The 16,986-nt window shown below is 38.4% G+C and overlaps 1 protein-coding gene across 1 annotated transcript in view; it reads right to left on the bottom strand.

The window, feature by feature from the left end:
• Positions 1–893: 893 nt before the first annotated feature.
• mical1 (microtubule associated monooxygenase, calponin and LIM domain containing 1) overlaps positions 894–16,986 on the bottom strand; it is a 42,706-nt gene continuing 26,613 nt past the window's right edge. The window contains exons 14-24 of the mRNA XM_033969817.2: positions 14,738–14,850; positions 14,102–14,164; positions 12,502–12,802; positions 11,110–11,171; positions 8,839–9,535; positions 8,194–8,300; positions 6,493–6,606; positions 5,946–6,039; positions 5,693–5,780; positions 5,037–5,110; positions 894–4,690 (exon numbers count right to left, since the gene is read on the bottom strand). Coding sequence (XP_033825708.1) covers positions 4,497–4,690; positions 5,037–5,110; positions 5,693–5,780; positions 5,946–6,039; positions 6,493–6,606; positions 8,194–8,300; positions 8,839–9,535; positions 11,110–11,171; positions 12,502–12,802; positions 14,102–14,164; positions 14,738–14,850 — 1,907 coding nt within the window. The 3' untranslated portion in view covers positions 894–4,496. The remainder of the gene's footprint in view (positions 4,691–5,036; positions 5,111–5,692; positions 5,781–5,945; positions 6,040–6,492; positions 6,607–8,193; positions 8,301–8,838; positions 9,536–11,109; positions 11,172–12,501; positions 12,803–14,101; positions 14,165–14,737; positions 14,851–16,986) is intronic.

Genomic DNA, 16,986 nt, shown 5'->3' with positions numbered 1-16,986 from the left:
ATAATTGCTTTGTGTTGATGTTGAAACAAAATATTAAATTGGTGTAAAATGAGCCCAATCACTGAAAAAACACACCAATAAAAATCATATTAGAGAAAAGAACAGGGCGCTCTCCACTTGACATAATCACAGTGTTGGACTAAAGCTTTGTGTGAGCGCTGGGCCGCTTTAATTCATCCTTTAGTTCTGATTATTGTGAGAAAAACATGGCATTAAAACTAAATTACTCTTAATTTTACTGTGACCTGGAGAGAACATTAGACAGCAGAAATAAAACACATAATAAACACAAAAAACATAATGTGGAACAATTAGTGCACTTAAAGCCTCATTATGGAACTTTTGTTTTGTTAAGAACTAGACTAAAACAAAAGCATGTTTATTTCACGCTGAATGTTTTTAGTACACTGAAATATGAAGAAAAACATGTGTCGGGCTTGCATCTCCACAAATCTAATGTGTATCTGGCCTTTCCTCATGCTTGTTTCCACGGAAATGAAACATATCTGTCATGTTGAGTAGAATCTCATTAACACTACTCTGATTAAAGTTGTACTGTGTAACTTTTCAGGTGGAGGATCTGCCACCTGCTTGTCTCCATGGAGAAGTTATTGCTTTGCCTGGAATGTTCCAAAGGATGGCATTAAGCAACTTATCCATTATCCTTGGGGACGAGCAGCTGACATTTCCAGCAACAGAAACACTGTTATACTGCGGCACATTAAAGGCAACACAATATCTCCATGGAGACGGACAGATGACAGACCCTCAACCAGAAAAGCTACACAGTGCACCTTTAAATATTAGAATAGTTATTTTATTATTTCATGTAGCTGTTGTAAAGTAGTTCAACACTTTGCCCTTATGCTATGACAACATGAAGAGCACCTGGTAAACTCCAAACAAAGTGCAGTACGTTTATTTAAATCCATGGAGTGATTTTGGAACAGTGGGTATTACAAAGCGTCACGTTTTTGGCTGCTCTGAAAAAGAACCATTGCAAAAAAAAACAAAAAAAACAAAACATGTTGGCATTATAAATAGAATACTCTTTTTCATTCACCCATCGTCTGTGTCAGCCCTGAGACTTACAAGGGTTCAAAGCGTTCATCAAGTCATACAAAAACTATACATCAGATCCCATACTATGCAAAATGTTTCTTCCCCATGTTGTGAAGAATCTGGCATGTTTAAAGGGTCGATATTATGCTGTTCTGATCTATGTTATAATGTTGTTTCCTCATCACAAACAGACCTGGAGTTGTGTTTTGTTTCATTCACATGTTTAACACACAAACCTGCAGATTTAGGCCGAGTTCTTCTCAAACAGAAAACACTCTGTTCCACTTTGTGATGTCATGTAGTAATCGAGGAAGTGCTCCACTGTGTTTTTAAACTCTATGCAGCTTCACTAGAATCATTTGGATGATTTCAGCCCTGGAATTGGTAATCTGTACTGAACAAAAGGTAAAAGTAGCTGTTAACTTGAAAAGTACCACAACACGACATCACAAGGTGGAACAGAGCATTTTGAGCTTTGGAGATGAAGACATTTGTGAAATTACAGATGCACTACGCAACTTTCCTAGTGGACTGTCTGCCACTTGCTTGTCTCATTGCCTCATGTTGTTGATTTGCTAATAATGTTCCACAGTATGGCATTAACCTCATCTATTTTGCATCTCTTCAAGTGCAGGTATCCCATTAAAAAAAAAAAAGCATTCTTTCTTTCAGCAGAGTTGCTTCTCCACAGATCTAACCAATAATTCGGCCTGGTAATGTCACCTGCTTGTCTATGTGGACATGGGTGAGTTTAATGCCACACTGTTGAACATTCCAGGCAAAAGCAATAACATCTCCATGGAGACGAGCGGGAGGCAGACCCACCAGACAAGTTACATAGACGCGCCTTCAAAATCAGACTGAATATTGACTATATATTTTCCAGGCATTTTTTTGGACGAGAACCACAAGGAAGTAACTCATACCCGGGACAAAGTTAGATGAAAACCATGTGGAAACAACGACCCATAATCATCACACAGTCGTTTCTCTGTGTTTCAACATCTTCAGACCAGACCCTTTTAGTCCATCTTCAGTGGTAATCCAGAAGTCCAACTATGTGAGAACCAAAAGTAGTTCAAATATCTATAATGCAAAATATGGGATCTTATAATAACATCTTTCATAATAACACATCTTTTTAAATTAATTCCCTCTCTTATTTCTAAAACACATTTTTTCCAACATAAATTTTGAACATATAAATTTAAACAGCGTTCCCACATTAGGAGTCTATGGTGTCACTACAGAATACTCCTCCCAACAAGTTCGTACTAGTCTTTTGTCTATAATTGGTGGTACTCGGAAGTTCAAATATTTATATAATATTTAGTGGTAGAAGTTTAAAATACACTAGTATACATTTGTAAGAGTGCACATTCCCAATACTTCAAAGACAGATATGTAACTTTCAGCCCTAATCAAAATACTATAAGGCAGATTTTTATGAATGATTTTCCTAAGAACAAAATTAGCCTGGTTTTAGTCTGTTTCCCTGGTAAACATCAGCATGTACTTTTTGTTTCACTATAATTGAAATTATTGGGTCAAAAATACATAAAAACAGTGCAATAATATCGATAGCACAATACTTTAACAACAGTATTTTACAATATTGTGTAGAGCTTTTTTTTAAGTGCATATATTGGCTGATAAATTTGTTTGGACAATATATCTGTAAGCCATATTAAACTTTAAACAAGCAAAAACAATCTTTTTATTTGTTGGGAGTAATTTAGTCTGGAGTGACCACCATAGTTTTCTGTATTAATGAGTAACACTTCATTTGAATAGGCACAAGTAAACAAAAGCAAAGTGAACCAATATCAGGCTCTAATGAAATGTTTAAATTGACCACAGTGAAACAATTCATCCATTTTCCAAGTTTCTGTCTTAAAAACATTCTCTTCAACTTCATCTTTTAAACAAGCAAAGTCTAAATCTGCAATTATCAAGCTTTTATCAGGTTGCTGCGCCCCCTAGAGGCTGAATTCAAACTTATTTTCATGTTTTTCAAGTCTGGACTGGAGACTGCAGTCCTGTCATATTCCATATTGTCCCATATAAAGCTGCAGACTTATTGGCTCTGCTGTACAATACAATACAATAGAAAACACTATTCCCCAAGGTGTCTTCTCCAGGTTTGTAGCACCCCCTAGAGGCTGGATTCAAACAGTTTTTCCCACAATAAGACAACTGCAATCCCGTAGTTGTCCCAGTTTTCCATTATAAAGCTCCGCTGTATTAGTTCCGCTGTAGCTACCTCCACAATAGAAAAAGGCTATTTTCCAAAGCATAATGTTCTCCAGGTTTGTAGCGCCTCCTAGAGGTTGGATTCAAACTTGTTTTCATGTTTTTTCAAGTCAGGACTGAAGGCTGCAATCCTGTAGTTGTCACTTTTGATCCACTGTAAAGCTGTGGATATATTGCCTCTGCTGTAGCTACCTCTAAAATAGAAAAGGTCTTTGTCCAATGTGAAATCTTCAAGTTTTTGTCGCCCCCTGGAGGATAAATTGAATTAATGGTTTATATTTTCAAGTCTGGACAGAACACTGCAATCCCATAACAATCACATAGAAGGTAGACTATCCCAGTTTTCCACAATAGAAAAAAGCTATGTCATCTTCTCCAAGTTTGTAGCGCCCCCTAGAGGACGGATGCAAACTTGTTTTCATATTTTCCAAGTCTGGATTGAAGACCCCAATCCCACAGTCGTCCCCAGTGATCCATTGTAAAACTGGAGATATTTTTTGCTCCGTTGTTGCTACTAGTGTTCTCCATGTTTATGTCGCCCCCTAGAGGCTGAATTCAAACACTTTTTCCCCAAAAGAAGAGACTGCAGTCCCATAGTAGTCAACCTTGTTCATTATAAAACAGGAGACATATGGACTATTGTTGCTACCTCCACAACAGAAAAAAAACAATTCTCCTGCGTAATCTTCTCAACCAAGTTTCTGTCGCCATCTAGAGGCTGACTTTAAGCATTATTTTTTATTTTCCGTGATATATTAGTCACATTCAGTTTCATCTTTGGCGTTAACAGGAGCGTTGAAATGCAGCTCAGAGGCCTGTTGAGATGGGTGTACTTCTTAGTCCCAGTTGACTTGAGCACAGGTTTTGAGTAGTTCTATCGTTGTTTGTCCTAGTTTCATTTAAATGAGTTGTTCCCAGTGTTTTTTTTCAATCCGATCTAATTATAATTACACAGTTTTACTTATACTAGTCATATATATGCTTAGAGCTTTCAAAGAGTTTTCTGGTTTTAGTTAGTTATGTGATAGTCTTGGTCTAGTCCTGATAAGTTAATTTTTTTATTTTTTTTAATAATATTTAGAGCATATTTAGTATTAGAAGTTTGAAATCCACTGGCACACAGAAATGTCCAAAGAACTTTAAAGAAAATATGTTCTTATACGTGAATGGTTCTGTCGATTTTATTCCCAGTTGACTTGAGCACTGATTTTGGAGTGGCGTTTTGCCTCCATGATGGTGAAGGCTTCCTGCTCCTCGCTCAGCTCCTTCAGTCTCTTCTCCTCCAAGAAAGACACCAGAGAGTCCCTCATGTCCACCACCTCCAACATCTGCTGCAGGATACGCTCCTCCTCCGCTGCCTGCTCCGGGCTCTTGTCTGTGAAAAGGAGGCAGTTACAGTTGGAGTTTACATGAAATGCAGGCGTTTGCTACCAAGAGTTTTTGATCCAAACTAAGGGTTCTAGTGTCCTTCATGAAGCAAAGTGACTCTAGACCTATCTGACAAAAGGAGCTGTGGATGTGTGCAGCCTTTCAGTTACTACTATAGCCCTGCCATGTGGATTTTACCTTTAGCCTCAAAGTGTTGTTGTTGCAGTTATTTTGTTAAACATTTTTAAAAATTCAAAAATGTTCAAATAGTTTAGTGTCTTTGACATTCCAGTTTTGTGAATTGTTGAAATTAAAGCAATAAAACCTAATATCTCAGAGACGACATCACTCACCTGTGATCTCAAAGTATTTGCGCAGCTCCAATTCTAACATGCTCTGTTTGTCCTCCAGCTCCAGCTGACGAGACCTGTGTGGACACAACCAACTGTTACACCATTTCAACAAAGGGACTGAAACAAGTCACACTGATTATTGTTTAGAAATGTTGGAGTGTTCCAGCCAGGGTTTGGACTTTAAAATGCATTCTGTGATGTAATTGTTGCATGGTGCAGTCAGAGTACTGTGTTTTGAAAACTTTAACATTGTGCTGTATTATGTGGGTTGAGTGCCTTGCCTAAAGACACAATGACACATGTTTTGCCACTGGCCCCTGATTTTCCCAGTAGTCTCTCATCCATATAATAACCAGGCTTAGCTCACGCTTTTCTTCTGAGGTCTGTCGAGATCAGGCTTTGACAGGCCAGTATGGCCATGTATCAATACTGCAATCTATTCCTTTGTTCTTAGAAAAGTAACTAAATGAAAGAGTAACTGTTCCAGTTATTCAAAACTAACCATTTGAATATTTTTGGTACATGTATTTAGTAACTTCCCAACACCAGTTGTGATTTGCCTAAAGACTGTAGTACCACATGTAAAAGTTCCCTTGTGTAAACAAAGCTCAGTTGCATCAGTCCTAATGTGACAGCCTTGTACTGTGCTCACTTACGCCACCATGAGTTCAGACTCCTCTGACACCAGTGCGTTCTTCTCATGCACCAACTGGATCCAGTGCTCTATCGTGTCTGAAGAACTGTCTGAAGGAGGAAAATGAGAAATATTACAGTTTTTAAGTCAAATATATTGAGATTTGTATCTGGAACCTCACAAACTTTGGGCACAATATGCTCAACTTTAAATCTTCAGACATAAAAAAAAAAAACAAAAGCTAAAGAAATACATAATCCTGAGTTTGTCATTACCATCTTCCCGACGCAGAGTCCTCTCGAGCTCAACGCCTTTTTCTTCCAGATCTTTATATGTAACTTCGATTTCCTCCAGTCTCCTCTGGATCGACTGAGTTCAACACATAAAGCAGAGTCAAGAATAAATTAAGTCACTTGCCTCCACCTGCTGCTTTTGTGAAAATGTTGAAATAGATTTTACTACCCATAGTAAAATAGCCACCATTTGTTTTGTCGAAAATATTTAGTTATTATACCCATTTTTCTTTACTACATAATTCCATATATCTAGCTTCATATATGTGATGTCTTCTGTATGTATCCAAAATGTAGAAAATAGTAAAAAAAAAAAACTAAAAAAAAAAAACACTGAATAAGAGGGTGTGTCCAAACTTTTCACTGGTAATGTACATTTTTGAAATAGGGAAGCAAGCCAATAAAATAACTCTAGTTTGGTGAATTGTAAATGCCCTCAGAGGACAGTACTGAAATAGCATGTTCTTGTTTCATGTGTGTAGTGCATTGTAAACTTGTTTTACTGTATATCACTGTATGTATTACAGACCTGGGCCTTTCTCAGTCGTTGTAGTTCGCTCATTTTGGCTCTTCGCTCCAGAGTCCTCATCTTCATCAGCTCTAGCTTCTGAGCCTCCACAGGGTCTGAGGGCAAACACTGAAACTGGAGGGAAAAGGAGGAGTTTGAGTTCACACAAACGGATCACAACAATTTCCTGTTTTTATTTTTATTTTTAAATTGTATTATTTTTATTGTGATATTAGAGACAATAGTTTAGTTTAGTTTATTAGTTTATTTGAAGGGACAGTGTGTAAAAAACATGAATAGATGCTTTTCACCAGATTATAGCCAAAGCTAGTTTCCGTCTGTAGTCCCCAATACAAACAATAAATGTCTGTGTAATCCCTCAGTCATCCAGGTGTGGTTCATACGAAAAGAAAAATTCTATCTATCAACTATTCTATTCTATCTGTCAACTGGACAAATCGAGTAAAGACGTTTCACTGTTCATCCAAGCTGCTTCTTCAGTTCTGGTCAGATTACTGGTATCTATCTGAAGGAAGGAACTAACTCCATTGAAACTTCCAACTTCTCTTTGTTAGCTAGGTCTACTGAGCTGCACGAAGTGTGAACTGTGAGTCATACTTGGCATAATCATTCAGGCCCCTAATGGCTGCACTCACACCTATTATCCTGGCTTGCCCTCTGGTTTTCCCTGTTTTGCTTTAGGCCTGAGGATAGAGTTATAAATAGGAGAGAGATGATGTCTTCTGCAGTGAGCCTTATATTGGAGAAATTAAACAGCCACTCTATAAAAGGATGTACCAACACCATCGCGACAGCTCTTCTGGACCTCAGTCTGCTGTACATCTCCATCTCAAAGCCACTAACCACTCCTTTGAACATAGTGAGGTTCAGATCTTAAAATTAAATGTTTGAGAGGGGAGTTAAAGAAGCATTTTTTGTTAGGAAAGAGAATCCATCTTTGAACAGGAATGAGGGGTTTAGACATTATCTATCTCCTATCCACAACTTCATCCTCAGACACAAATAAAAAAGAAAAAAAAAAACAATAGGGCCAGCCAGGATGATAATAGGTGTGAGTGCAGCCATTTGGGGCCAAGTATGACTCACAGTTCACACTTAGCTACATCTACTGAACTGCACTAACAAACAGAAGCTGTAAACAATAGGTGTGATAGTTTCAGTGTATTTAGCTCCTCCCTTCAGACACATATAAGGCAGTGTCCAGCAGTAATCTGACCGGAACCGAAGAAGTGGCTTGGATGAGCAGCTAAACATCTTCACTCCTACAACTTTTTGTCCAGCTGACAGATTTTGAATTGTTCTTTTACTATACAAACAATAAAGGACATTACACATTTTGACTTGAGGGAATAGGGACATACATCCAGGTTTGAAGGAGCTGATGAGACAATGAGAATGTCATCTGTTCGTCTTATACAGGAGTGTAAGTGTGTACGTGTGTGTTTTTTTCTTTTTAGCAGCCTCACTTCTGTCTATCTACTCCAGAGCAGTTAAACTAACCTGACCAGCCAGTCCCTGCTATGTTCTGTTCAAAAGCAGGAGGGTCTTTGTAAAGTTTTGTCAAAGCGTGTGGGTTTTTTTTGCTCGCCCGGCAAAGCTAAACCTAAACTTTCACCTAGATGTAAAACCAGCTGGGAAAGGTATCGAACAGCCTCTTGTTTCTTGATGTTTTGGGATAAACGATCAAATTATAGCTCTTACTTTCTCATTGAAGAGGTCGAGGTCGTCACGCTGGTACATCTCATCTTCGTCTTCGTCGTCATCAGCGTCATTCTCAGAGGCGCAGTGGGTGTGTCTAAACGTGGTCTCTGTGGGAGTATTAAGAGCACATGTAATGAGGCCTCTGCTCAAACTGAAGCTGAAAATTTCCACTATAATCCATTAGTGCTGAACAATTTAGGTAAAATATCTAATAGTGATTTTTCTGATAACATTTGAAAAAAGACAAATACGCGTGGGATTCTTGTATTATTTTAGCAGTTCATAACATGTTTGTAGAGGTCTAAACTGCACAGTTAGCAGAATCCACATTTTGCTAGCTAGGTATTCGTTTTACATAATTTTTTCTTGCATTCTGAAACTGAGCTGATGTTTTTATTAGTCACTGCTTAATATTTTTCACAAAAGCAAGAAATGCAACTGCGCAATTAATCAAGTTTTAATCAAAATCATCAATACTTCTACTCAAATTGACCTTTTCATATGATACTTTTACTTGACTATTTGTTTGGCTCCAGTATCTGTATTTTTATTTGAGTAATTCTTCCATCACTGCTCATAGACACTTAACACTTAACCCACTCTTTAGCACCACTGAACATGCTTTAAATACAGAAACCCACTCACCCACAGTCCCGGGATGACTGAGGACACTGAGCTTCCCATCACGACTGATTCTCGGAGACGACAAATTCCATGGTGAAAACTTGGACCTGGATTTGGCCTGTCCTCCTGGGATCTCTTTCCTTTTAAAACAACGCCTGTTCCTCTTCTCTCTAAAGTTACTCGCTGTACTCCCGCTCCAGTACCCCTCCTCCTCTTGCGATTTCGTTACCGTTGCCGATGACGACGAGCACGACGACGACCCACATGGAGTTTCTGAATCTGAATCGGCACTGAAAAAGTTTTGTAGGTTGACCAGCTGGCTCTTCTCCTCGTCTGTTAACTGGAGTTTTTTCAAAGATTGTTTAGCGTCTTTGGCAGGTGACGATGGATCACTGTTACCACTACTACCACAAAAGTGAATTGTCCTCGGTCTAGCCACAGGCGTTTGAGGGTTCTGTTTAGATAATCGTGGTTTTGGGACAGGAAAAGCCGTCTCCCTTTCGACGTGTCCAGCTGTGTTGATTTTGAGCGAGAGGTTTCGAAATATTGGTGTTGGTTCGGTTAAATCGTCAGTTTTGAGTATTTCCGGATCTTTGAGCGATTGTCGCGAAGGGCCACAGTCCAGCGTGTGCTCGTACTCCTCGTCCGAAGGAGAGGGAGTGGAGTCACTGGAGAGATGGTTTTCCTCAGTTTTCGGGTCTTTGTGCTCGTTGATGACCTGAAATGAGAGAAACGATCTTGAAAATACAGCAACACAAATGTAGATAATAATATATAAAACTATGGGCTATATTTGACTAAAGAAATTCTTGATCAAAACATAATTACTAGGTCAACTGGATTTTCGTCTTTTCTTTCTCAAAAGGAATTGCACAGAAAGTTAAAGTTAAAGATATATAGCCTTTTATTATATTACACTAGTTGCAGGAAATGAACCAGCTACCATCTGGTTCAAAAACAGTAGTAGAAGGTAACAAAGTAAAAGTAGTAAAGTATAAGGACTAAAGCTGCAGTAAATCGACAGTACATGGATACTGATCCTCCCTTAGAACACAAACGCGCCAAGACTCACACATACATGAATACATTTTAAAAAGTGTTAAAACTTGCAAGAAATATTAATGAAATGCAGTACCATTGTGAGTAACTGCACATAGAGACTATTTCAAAGTGCCAGAGCTGGGACTGGAACTACCAACCTTAGATTTTAACAGGCATGTGGTGCATCTACACTACACCTTTGTTTTAAACCAGGGAATACATAGACAATCCTAAAACTCCCATGTACCAGGCAAGCTACTGTCTGGTAAGGAAAAATCAAATTGTTTTGTAGAGATGTGCAAGTGTTGTGGGGGCGACAGTAGCTCAGTTGGTCTATTGGAGTATTGGAGTATTCATCCTCTGATCCGTTTGCAGTTCAAATCCCGATCTCAACATGAGAAGGTAGAGCATTGATAGAGTGCTCAGATCCACTGACTCACAGGCTGGAGGTGCAACTCCAGCTCCCACAGATGAATTCTGTCATTGTGTCCTTGGGCAAGACACTTCACCCCCAGTGTCTGTGTACACTGGTGCGTGAATGTGTGAGTGAATGGGTGAGTGGGTGAGTGGTTCCTTGATCTGAAAGTGCTTTGAGTACCTTGAAGGTGGATAAAGTGCTATATATATATAAAAAAAAAAAGTGATCATTTACCATTTAAAAAATTTATAGAACATTAAGCATTGTTATATAATAGTACACAAACCCCTGGAGAGCCCCGGAGAATTTTTATATAGCCTTTTTTCCACCTTCAAAATGCTTTACATCAAGTAACCCATTCACACACATACAGACACTGTGTTGTCTGTGTATGTAGAGAGCAGGAATCGAACCGCCAACCTTCAGATCAGTGGACAAACACTCTACTGCCCCCCAACACATGACAGGTGGAACAATGATATCTGGGGATCAGTATTTATTGTGGGGCCTCTTTGTACTAGTGGGGAGTTTTTGGTTATTTTGGTTGGTTAATATAACTTCTGCGACTCATAGACAAACTACTTAAATGTTTTATTCTGATATTTATTCATTTTGTACATTTAAAATAGCTTTTTGGATAATTCTACTTTAGGGTTACTGTGTCAGTAGCATAAATTAGTTTCAATATTATCATTTATCATCTATATTTTCGCACTTCAAAATGTGTTCTTATAACAGGCTTACCTTCATCCTTCCATCACCTACAGAGTTTAAATATCCATTACACAAAACTACACTATGGTTCCATTCCATTCATACGGTACACGACCTACCGGACACGGCGTTAGTGCAGAGGTCACCAGGTCTTCAGAATGCAGCTCACAGGAAAACCTCCCTGAGGAACCAGACACAAGGACCGTTACATCACATTACATCAAACAGAGTCAAGACCAGAGACAAAGACAAGGGCAGAGGCAAAGGAAGGGTCCATCACTATGAGACAGGGCTGAGCAGTTTGGGAAAAATATTTAATTGGATTGCGTTTTAATTTGCAATTTATGTTTTTATAATAGGCCTGTGTTCACAATTTTAAAACATCTGGAAGAACTGACCAAGAGGCTGAAATGTGAACTGACAAATTAATACAAGATTCACATTTCAGAACATGTTTGTACAGATATAAACTACAGAGTTTGCAGGGTTTTTTTGCAGAATAAGACCAGAGAGTTTATTGGTAGGAGGACATTTTAGTACTTCAAAATTTGCAGCCTTTGTGATAACAGCGTTCACATTACGATTTCAGATTTTGTATGTGGTTATGAAGTTTTGTTGTTTTGTTTAGTTTTTTTTTCATTTCCATTGTCATCATCATTATTATTATTTAGAGCTGCGTCTCTCAACTACAAACCTGTGTGTTGTATCCCATATTTCCCTCATGTTTGTATGTCCACTTAATGTTCCTTTCTCACCTGTAAATATGCACTCCATGTTGTGAATACTCATGTTTGCAAAATAAAATAAAAAGCGATTTCAATTGTACTGTGATAAATCTTAAAGAGACAGAGACATGACGACAGCAGTGTGCGAAAGAAACAAAAAACCTCTAAGATCATGAAAGATGTATACGGCCCACTTCAAATGAAAGACTCACAAATTATTTATGAACTTCGAATATGAGACACAGAAAAGTAATGTTCCCCAGGCTGTAAAACATGAAAATGCTTTAACTGACAGTTCTGTTCTGGCTTTGGGTCGTATCTTTAGTTGGATTTGTAGGGTTTTGTATCGGGTCTAGTAACCACCTTTGAGTGTTCAGACCAGACCTCCGGTTCAGACCCCCGGTTAAAAGTTATTAGTGTGTAGAAAATTAAATCTGAGCCATAGACTGAGTGAAGGAGTGTTACCAGAATCCCAAATATGGAACTCAGCTCTATCTAAATGAAATAGAACGTTTGGTGCCATGTAACTCCAGTCATCTGCATGGGATCAACAAGAAAATACAGTATATACATGGCAGATTTCTTATTTCTGTCCATGTTTTGAATTGATAAATAATAATAAATAATGCAAAGTCATTTCCTGGTTCAGTACAGTTCCTCAGTTACCATTCAAAACATAGCAAACTTTACTTCCCTGTGTGTCTTGATAGTTTTAATGCTAAAAAGTCCTCAAAATAGCGTCTAGAACAGGGCGTTGAAACTCATGACACCCTGGGAGTACCTCACCTGTGGCCTGGTCGTAGGTGTACCCTCCCAGCCTCAGAGTGATCCCACATTGATTGCACTTAAAGCAGCTGCGATGGAAGAACAGGCCCTCGGCACTGATCCTCTCCAGAACGTACACTCTCTGCCCACAGAAATAACACTCCCCAGAGGGCGCTAGAGAGCCAGAGTCCACAGGAGAGCCAGGGTCCAGGGGAAGTCCAGGAGGAGAGGCAGGGATGGACTTGGGGACAGGCCCAGGGAGAGAGGGCGAGGCTGGGGAGGGCTCAGGGTCAGGCAGGGGCTCCGTAGGTCCAGACATCACCTGTAAGAAAAGTCAAAATCAGTGGGGTCAATAATATTTAAAGGGCCCATTTCAGCTCTTTAATTGTTAACATCTATTGAACAAAAACTGTGGCACGTGAGCTCCTTCAGGTGGCACTTGGACAGCTCTTCAGGTTTTAGGTTTGGCTAATTTAGAGTTCATTTTAGTCATCCTTTTGTCCTCCTTTGGATCATTTTTGTTGAGAACTACAAGAGAAATAATGCAGTCCACTTTTAGACCTGGTTTAGCCTTAGATTAGACCTGCAATAGTCCTGTTCTATACTAGATTTAGACCACAGTTTAGTCCCCATTTTGATGTGTGTCTACGAGTTTAAAATATAAGATAGAGGATTTTTGTGTTTTTCGCTTCTCTGCAAAAAAATTATATATATCAAAATTTTGAGTAAATTCATTTACTACCTTTTTTCTCATGTCTGAAATATCCAAAATGAGGTAAGAAAGGTCCAATGTGTCTTTGTCTTGTCTGTCTGAATGTTTTTAATATGCTTTTAATAGTGATGTAATTTGACCTTTCCTGTAAGTGTGTGGTACTGCTCCTGCACACTGTTATTTAACTATAGGCTTTAAGGTATCGTCCTGCTCTCACTGCACTACTATGTTGTCTAACCATTTTGTTTTAGGTAGACAGTCCACTTCTATATACAGTCTATGGTCTGGACAGGTCTAAGTGAGTGTGACGTCACCTACAGCGTTCAGCTCCAGTCAAATGAAGCTCATCGAGGCTGGAGCAGTTATATTTGGAATTCTGACTGTGAGTATCATAGCAACCAAAGAGACGATTTGGAGCAAGGCTGTTGAAACTTGTTGGTAAAGCTAGCGAACTCGGGACGGAGGTGTCCGATTTGTTTGTTATTAATGTTCATATCTTAATTTACAGGCGCAGTAGCGACATAAAAACACCAGGATCATGTGGAGCGGGTTAATACAAACATTTTAAGACCAAAACGATTAACCTGACAGCAGCAGTTACAAAGAGAAGGGTGACAGTTTTTCAATAAAAAGTGAATTGGAGCCAGAATCGATGGAGTCAGAAGTGCGCCCATGATCACTTCCTATTTGAACCCCAGCAGCTAGCAGGTTAGCCAAGTCCATTTATATATACACAGTCTATGGTCCAGGGACAACAGATGATAAAATAATCTTTTGGTAAATTCTGGTAGATGTACATTACATTGATTAATGCACAACGTCTCTGTCAAATGAATAAAATAAATAAATAAAAGAATATAAAATCTAATCCAATAAATATCATCAGTAAAAATATAATAAGATACTTACTTTTACCTCATCCCCCATCTTTTTGTCTCTCAGAGTGGACTTTTTCTGAGATGCCAACTTTTCCTGCAGAAAAAACAAGTTTTACTGAGAACAATAATTCTGCAGAGCACAGTCTGATCTCTGTGAGTGCTGTACTGGAGTCTCCTGATGTGATGAAAACCAAAAACCACTCATGTGACAGATATTGTAATGTTTTCTTCAGATTCATGTGATTCCAATGAGAGACAGAGAAGACAAGTCCAGATATGAACTAAAGGCTCCCTGAATGGTCTGTTTAAATATGCAGTGCCTACAACAGATATCGATATAGTTTGTCATTCTTAAAAATGGTTCAGTGCCTGGTCTAGTCTCCTGTCTTGTTCCTGGTTCTGTCCTGGTTCTGTCCTGGTTCTGTCCTGGTTCTGTCCTGGTTCTGTCCTGGTTCTGTCCTGGTTCTGTCCTGGTTTAGCCCTGGTTTAGCCCTGGTTTAGCCCTGGTTTAGCCCTGGTTTATTCGACAATTCTCTAAAACTACAGCACAAAGTTCCCCACATCACCACAGACTTTATCAGGGGACTGTGGGGAGTGTTGGCAGTGGCACATTATATTTTTATAAATGTTTATCTAGTGCTGTTAATATTTAATCCACCTTTCGTACCTTTTGTCGCTGTAGTGAGTTGTGTTTCAGTTTGCTCAGGAAGAAAACCGCTGACTGCGTTTGTGAGAGCGTGAGGAGCTTAGGAGAGGGATGTAAGGCCACAGGATCTGCAGCTACGACAAACAAGAATGAAACAGCCAATTAATTAGATCCAAAAATAACACAATTAGTGACATTTAAGTTTATCAAATAAAATAAAAAATTACTCTGCAAATGCATCTGAATGAGCGAATATGTCTTGAATTCAAAATATGAATCTGGACTTGAGAAGTTTTGACGAGCTACGACTTTTTTTCATTAAATTTTTTTATCCACGGGTTTCAAAATTGTAAAAAAAATAAAAAAATAGGACCGTTGCTCATAGCGATTAACAACATAAATACTAATAATACTATATCCTCTGAATGTGAAAAAGTCCTCAAAATGGCGCATATAACAAGAAGCAGAAACCCATGAGTTAATCTAAATGAAAGACAGACGCAAAGGCAGAACAATAACATCTCCATGGAGACAAGAAGGTGGCGTACACTCCTCCAGTAAAGTTACATAGTGCATCTTTAATACAAAACAACCTTTGAGTTGATGGAGCATGATAACTGCACCTCACTGGTAAATAATTTAACTTGAAAAATGAAACAAAATCCACTTAAACCAGTAAAGTAATCTCTTTTTCATATTTAATTCAATCAAAGCTATTTAAGATTTAAAGGTCCTATATTAGGCAAAATGACTCCGTGAGCTTTACACCATATTATAATGCTGATCAAAAACAATATAATTCATTAATATAAGAATTTCAAGTAACGTCCAATGAATCTTAGTACATTTTTAAGCTAAACTATCCACTAGTGAAATAAGACGATTAGTTTATTCCACTTACCTGTTAGACATCTGGAAACATTTAACAAAATCTAATAAAACCAGTTATGTAATCTCAGTTTAATGTTTGAATAAATCAAAGCTGTTCAAGTTAATAAGTCATTTTCTATCATTTTTTTCAAGCCAACTTATCTACCAGTGGAGACAGACCTGTGTGCCTATCTGGTTTACAGTTTAACAGGACATATCTAACAAAATCTACTTAAACAAGTTATTTAAACCTGACAAAACAAGATAAATATAAGAATTTCAAGTCATTTTCGATGCATTTTTTTTTCAAACAAGATTCTCTCTCAGTGGAGCAATAGCACTGCATCTACCTGTTTTACATTTTAGCTGGACATATGGAACAAAATCTACTTAAACCAGTCAGTTATTATTATTAAGATTATGATTCCAAGTCTTTTGACCTAAATTCCAGCTGCGTGTTTGCAGTGGAGTGAGCGTGATAAGGTTAAATACAGAAGGATGACAGCTCCCCTCTGGTTCAGATCAGTGAGAGACCAAACAGCATTGCATCTCTCACACCCACTCTCCCCATTCACCAGCACTGGACGCTCATGCTACATGCTACCGGCTCTTAAAATACATACAAACCAATGCAGGGGAATCCTCTCAGCAGCAGAATTAGCCAGTCCAAGCTGCTAGTCCCATTTTACGCAGCTAAATCAGTCTCCATGCACACAACACTGCTCCTGTCTGTGTGCAGTGAGCAAGGCACCAACAGCCACTTAAAACCAGGGGATTGTGGGTAACGGGATCTTAAAGGGGCAGTGCCTCTCCACCTCTGCATCATCTTCTGTCAGTGCAATGCTATATAAGGACGAAGGTGTTTGGACAGATATTGAAGTGTGATGATTGTGGTTAGATTTGAGATATATGTTTAAATTATAATTATGTTTAGGATTGTTAAAAGTGCAAATTGTAAACAACACTGTGGTAATACAAGAATCCCATGTATTTCAGAATATGTTTGTAGAGGTCTAAACTATAGCACATAGTAACTGCAGCCTTTGTGATTTCATTAAAATTAACTGTGTAGCCCTAAAGGAAAATGACTACACCACATTTTAAACCAGAAGAACAAGCATTTGAGAGAAGAAGTAAAGTAATATGGTTGTTGCATTTTTATTTGTAGAAATCTAAACCATAGCATTAGCAGTTTTATACAGAGTAAGACAATATATTACCTAAATAATCTATATGTTTCCTAATTGTGACTATTGTAAAATCTATTTAGATTCAGTTGTGATGAATCTTCCAGACCAACTAAATGTGATCGCTAATGATCTTTAAAGGCACACAATGTAACTTTTCTTGTGGGGGTGTGCTACCTGACTATCTGCACTGAGTTATTTCTATGTCTGGAA

The sequence above is a fragment of the Periophthalmus magnuspinnatus genome, chromosome 7 (genome assembly GCF_009829125.3).
Source record: "Periophthalmus magnuspinnatus isolate fPerMag1 chromosome 7, fPerMag1.2.pri, whole genome shotgun sequence".
In the NCBI taxonomy this organism is placed as follows: Eukaryota; Metazoa; Chordata; class Actinopteri; order Gobiiformes; family Gobiidae; genus Periophthalmus; species Periophthalmus magnuspinnatus.
The sequence above is the reverse complement of the archived record's forward strand: the minus strand, read 5'-3'. Positions and strand labels throughout refer to the sequence as shown.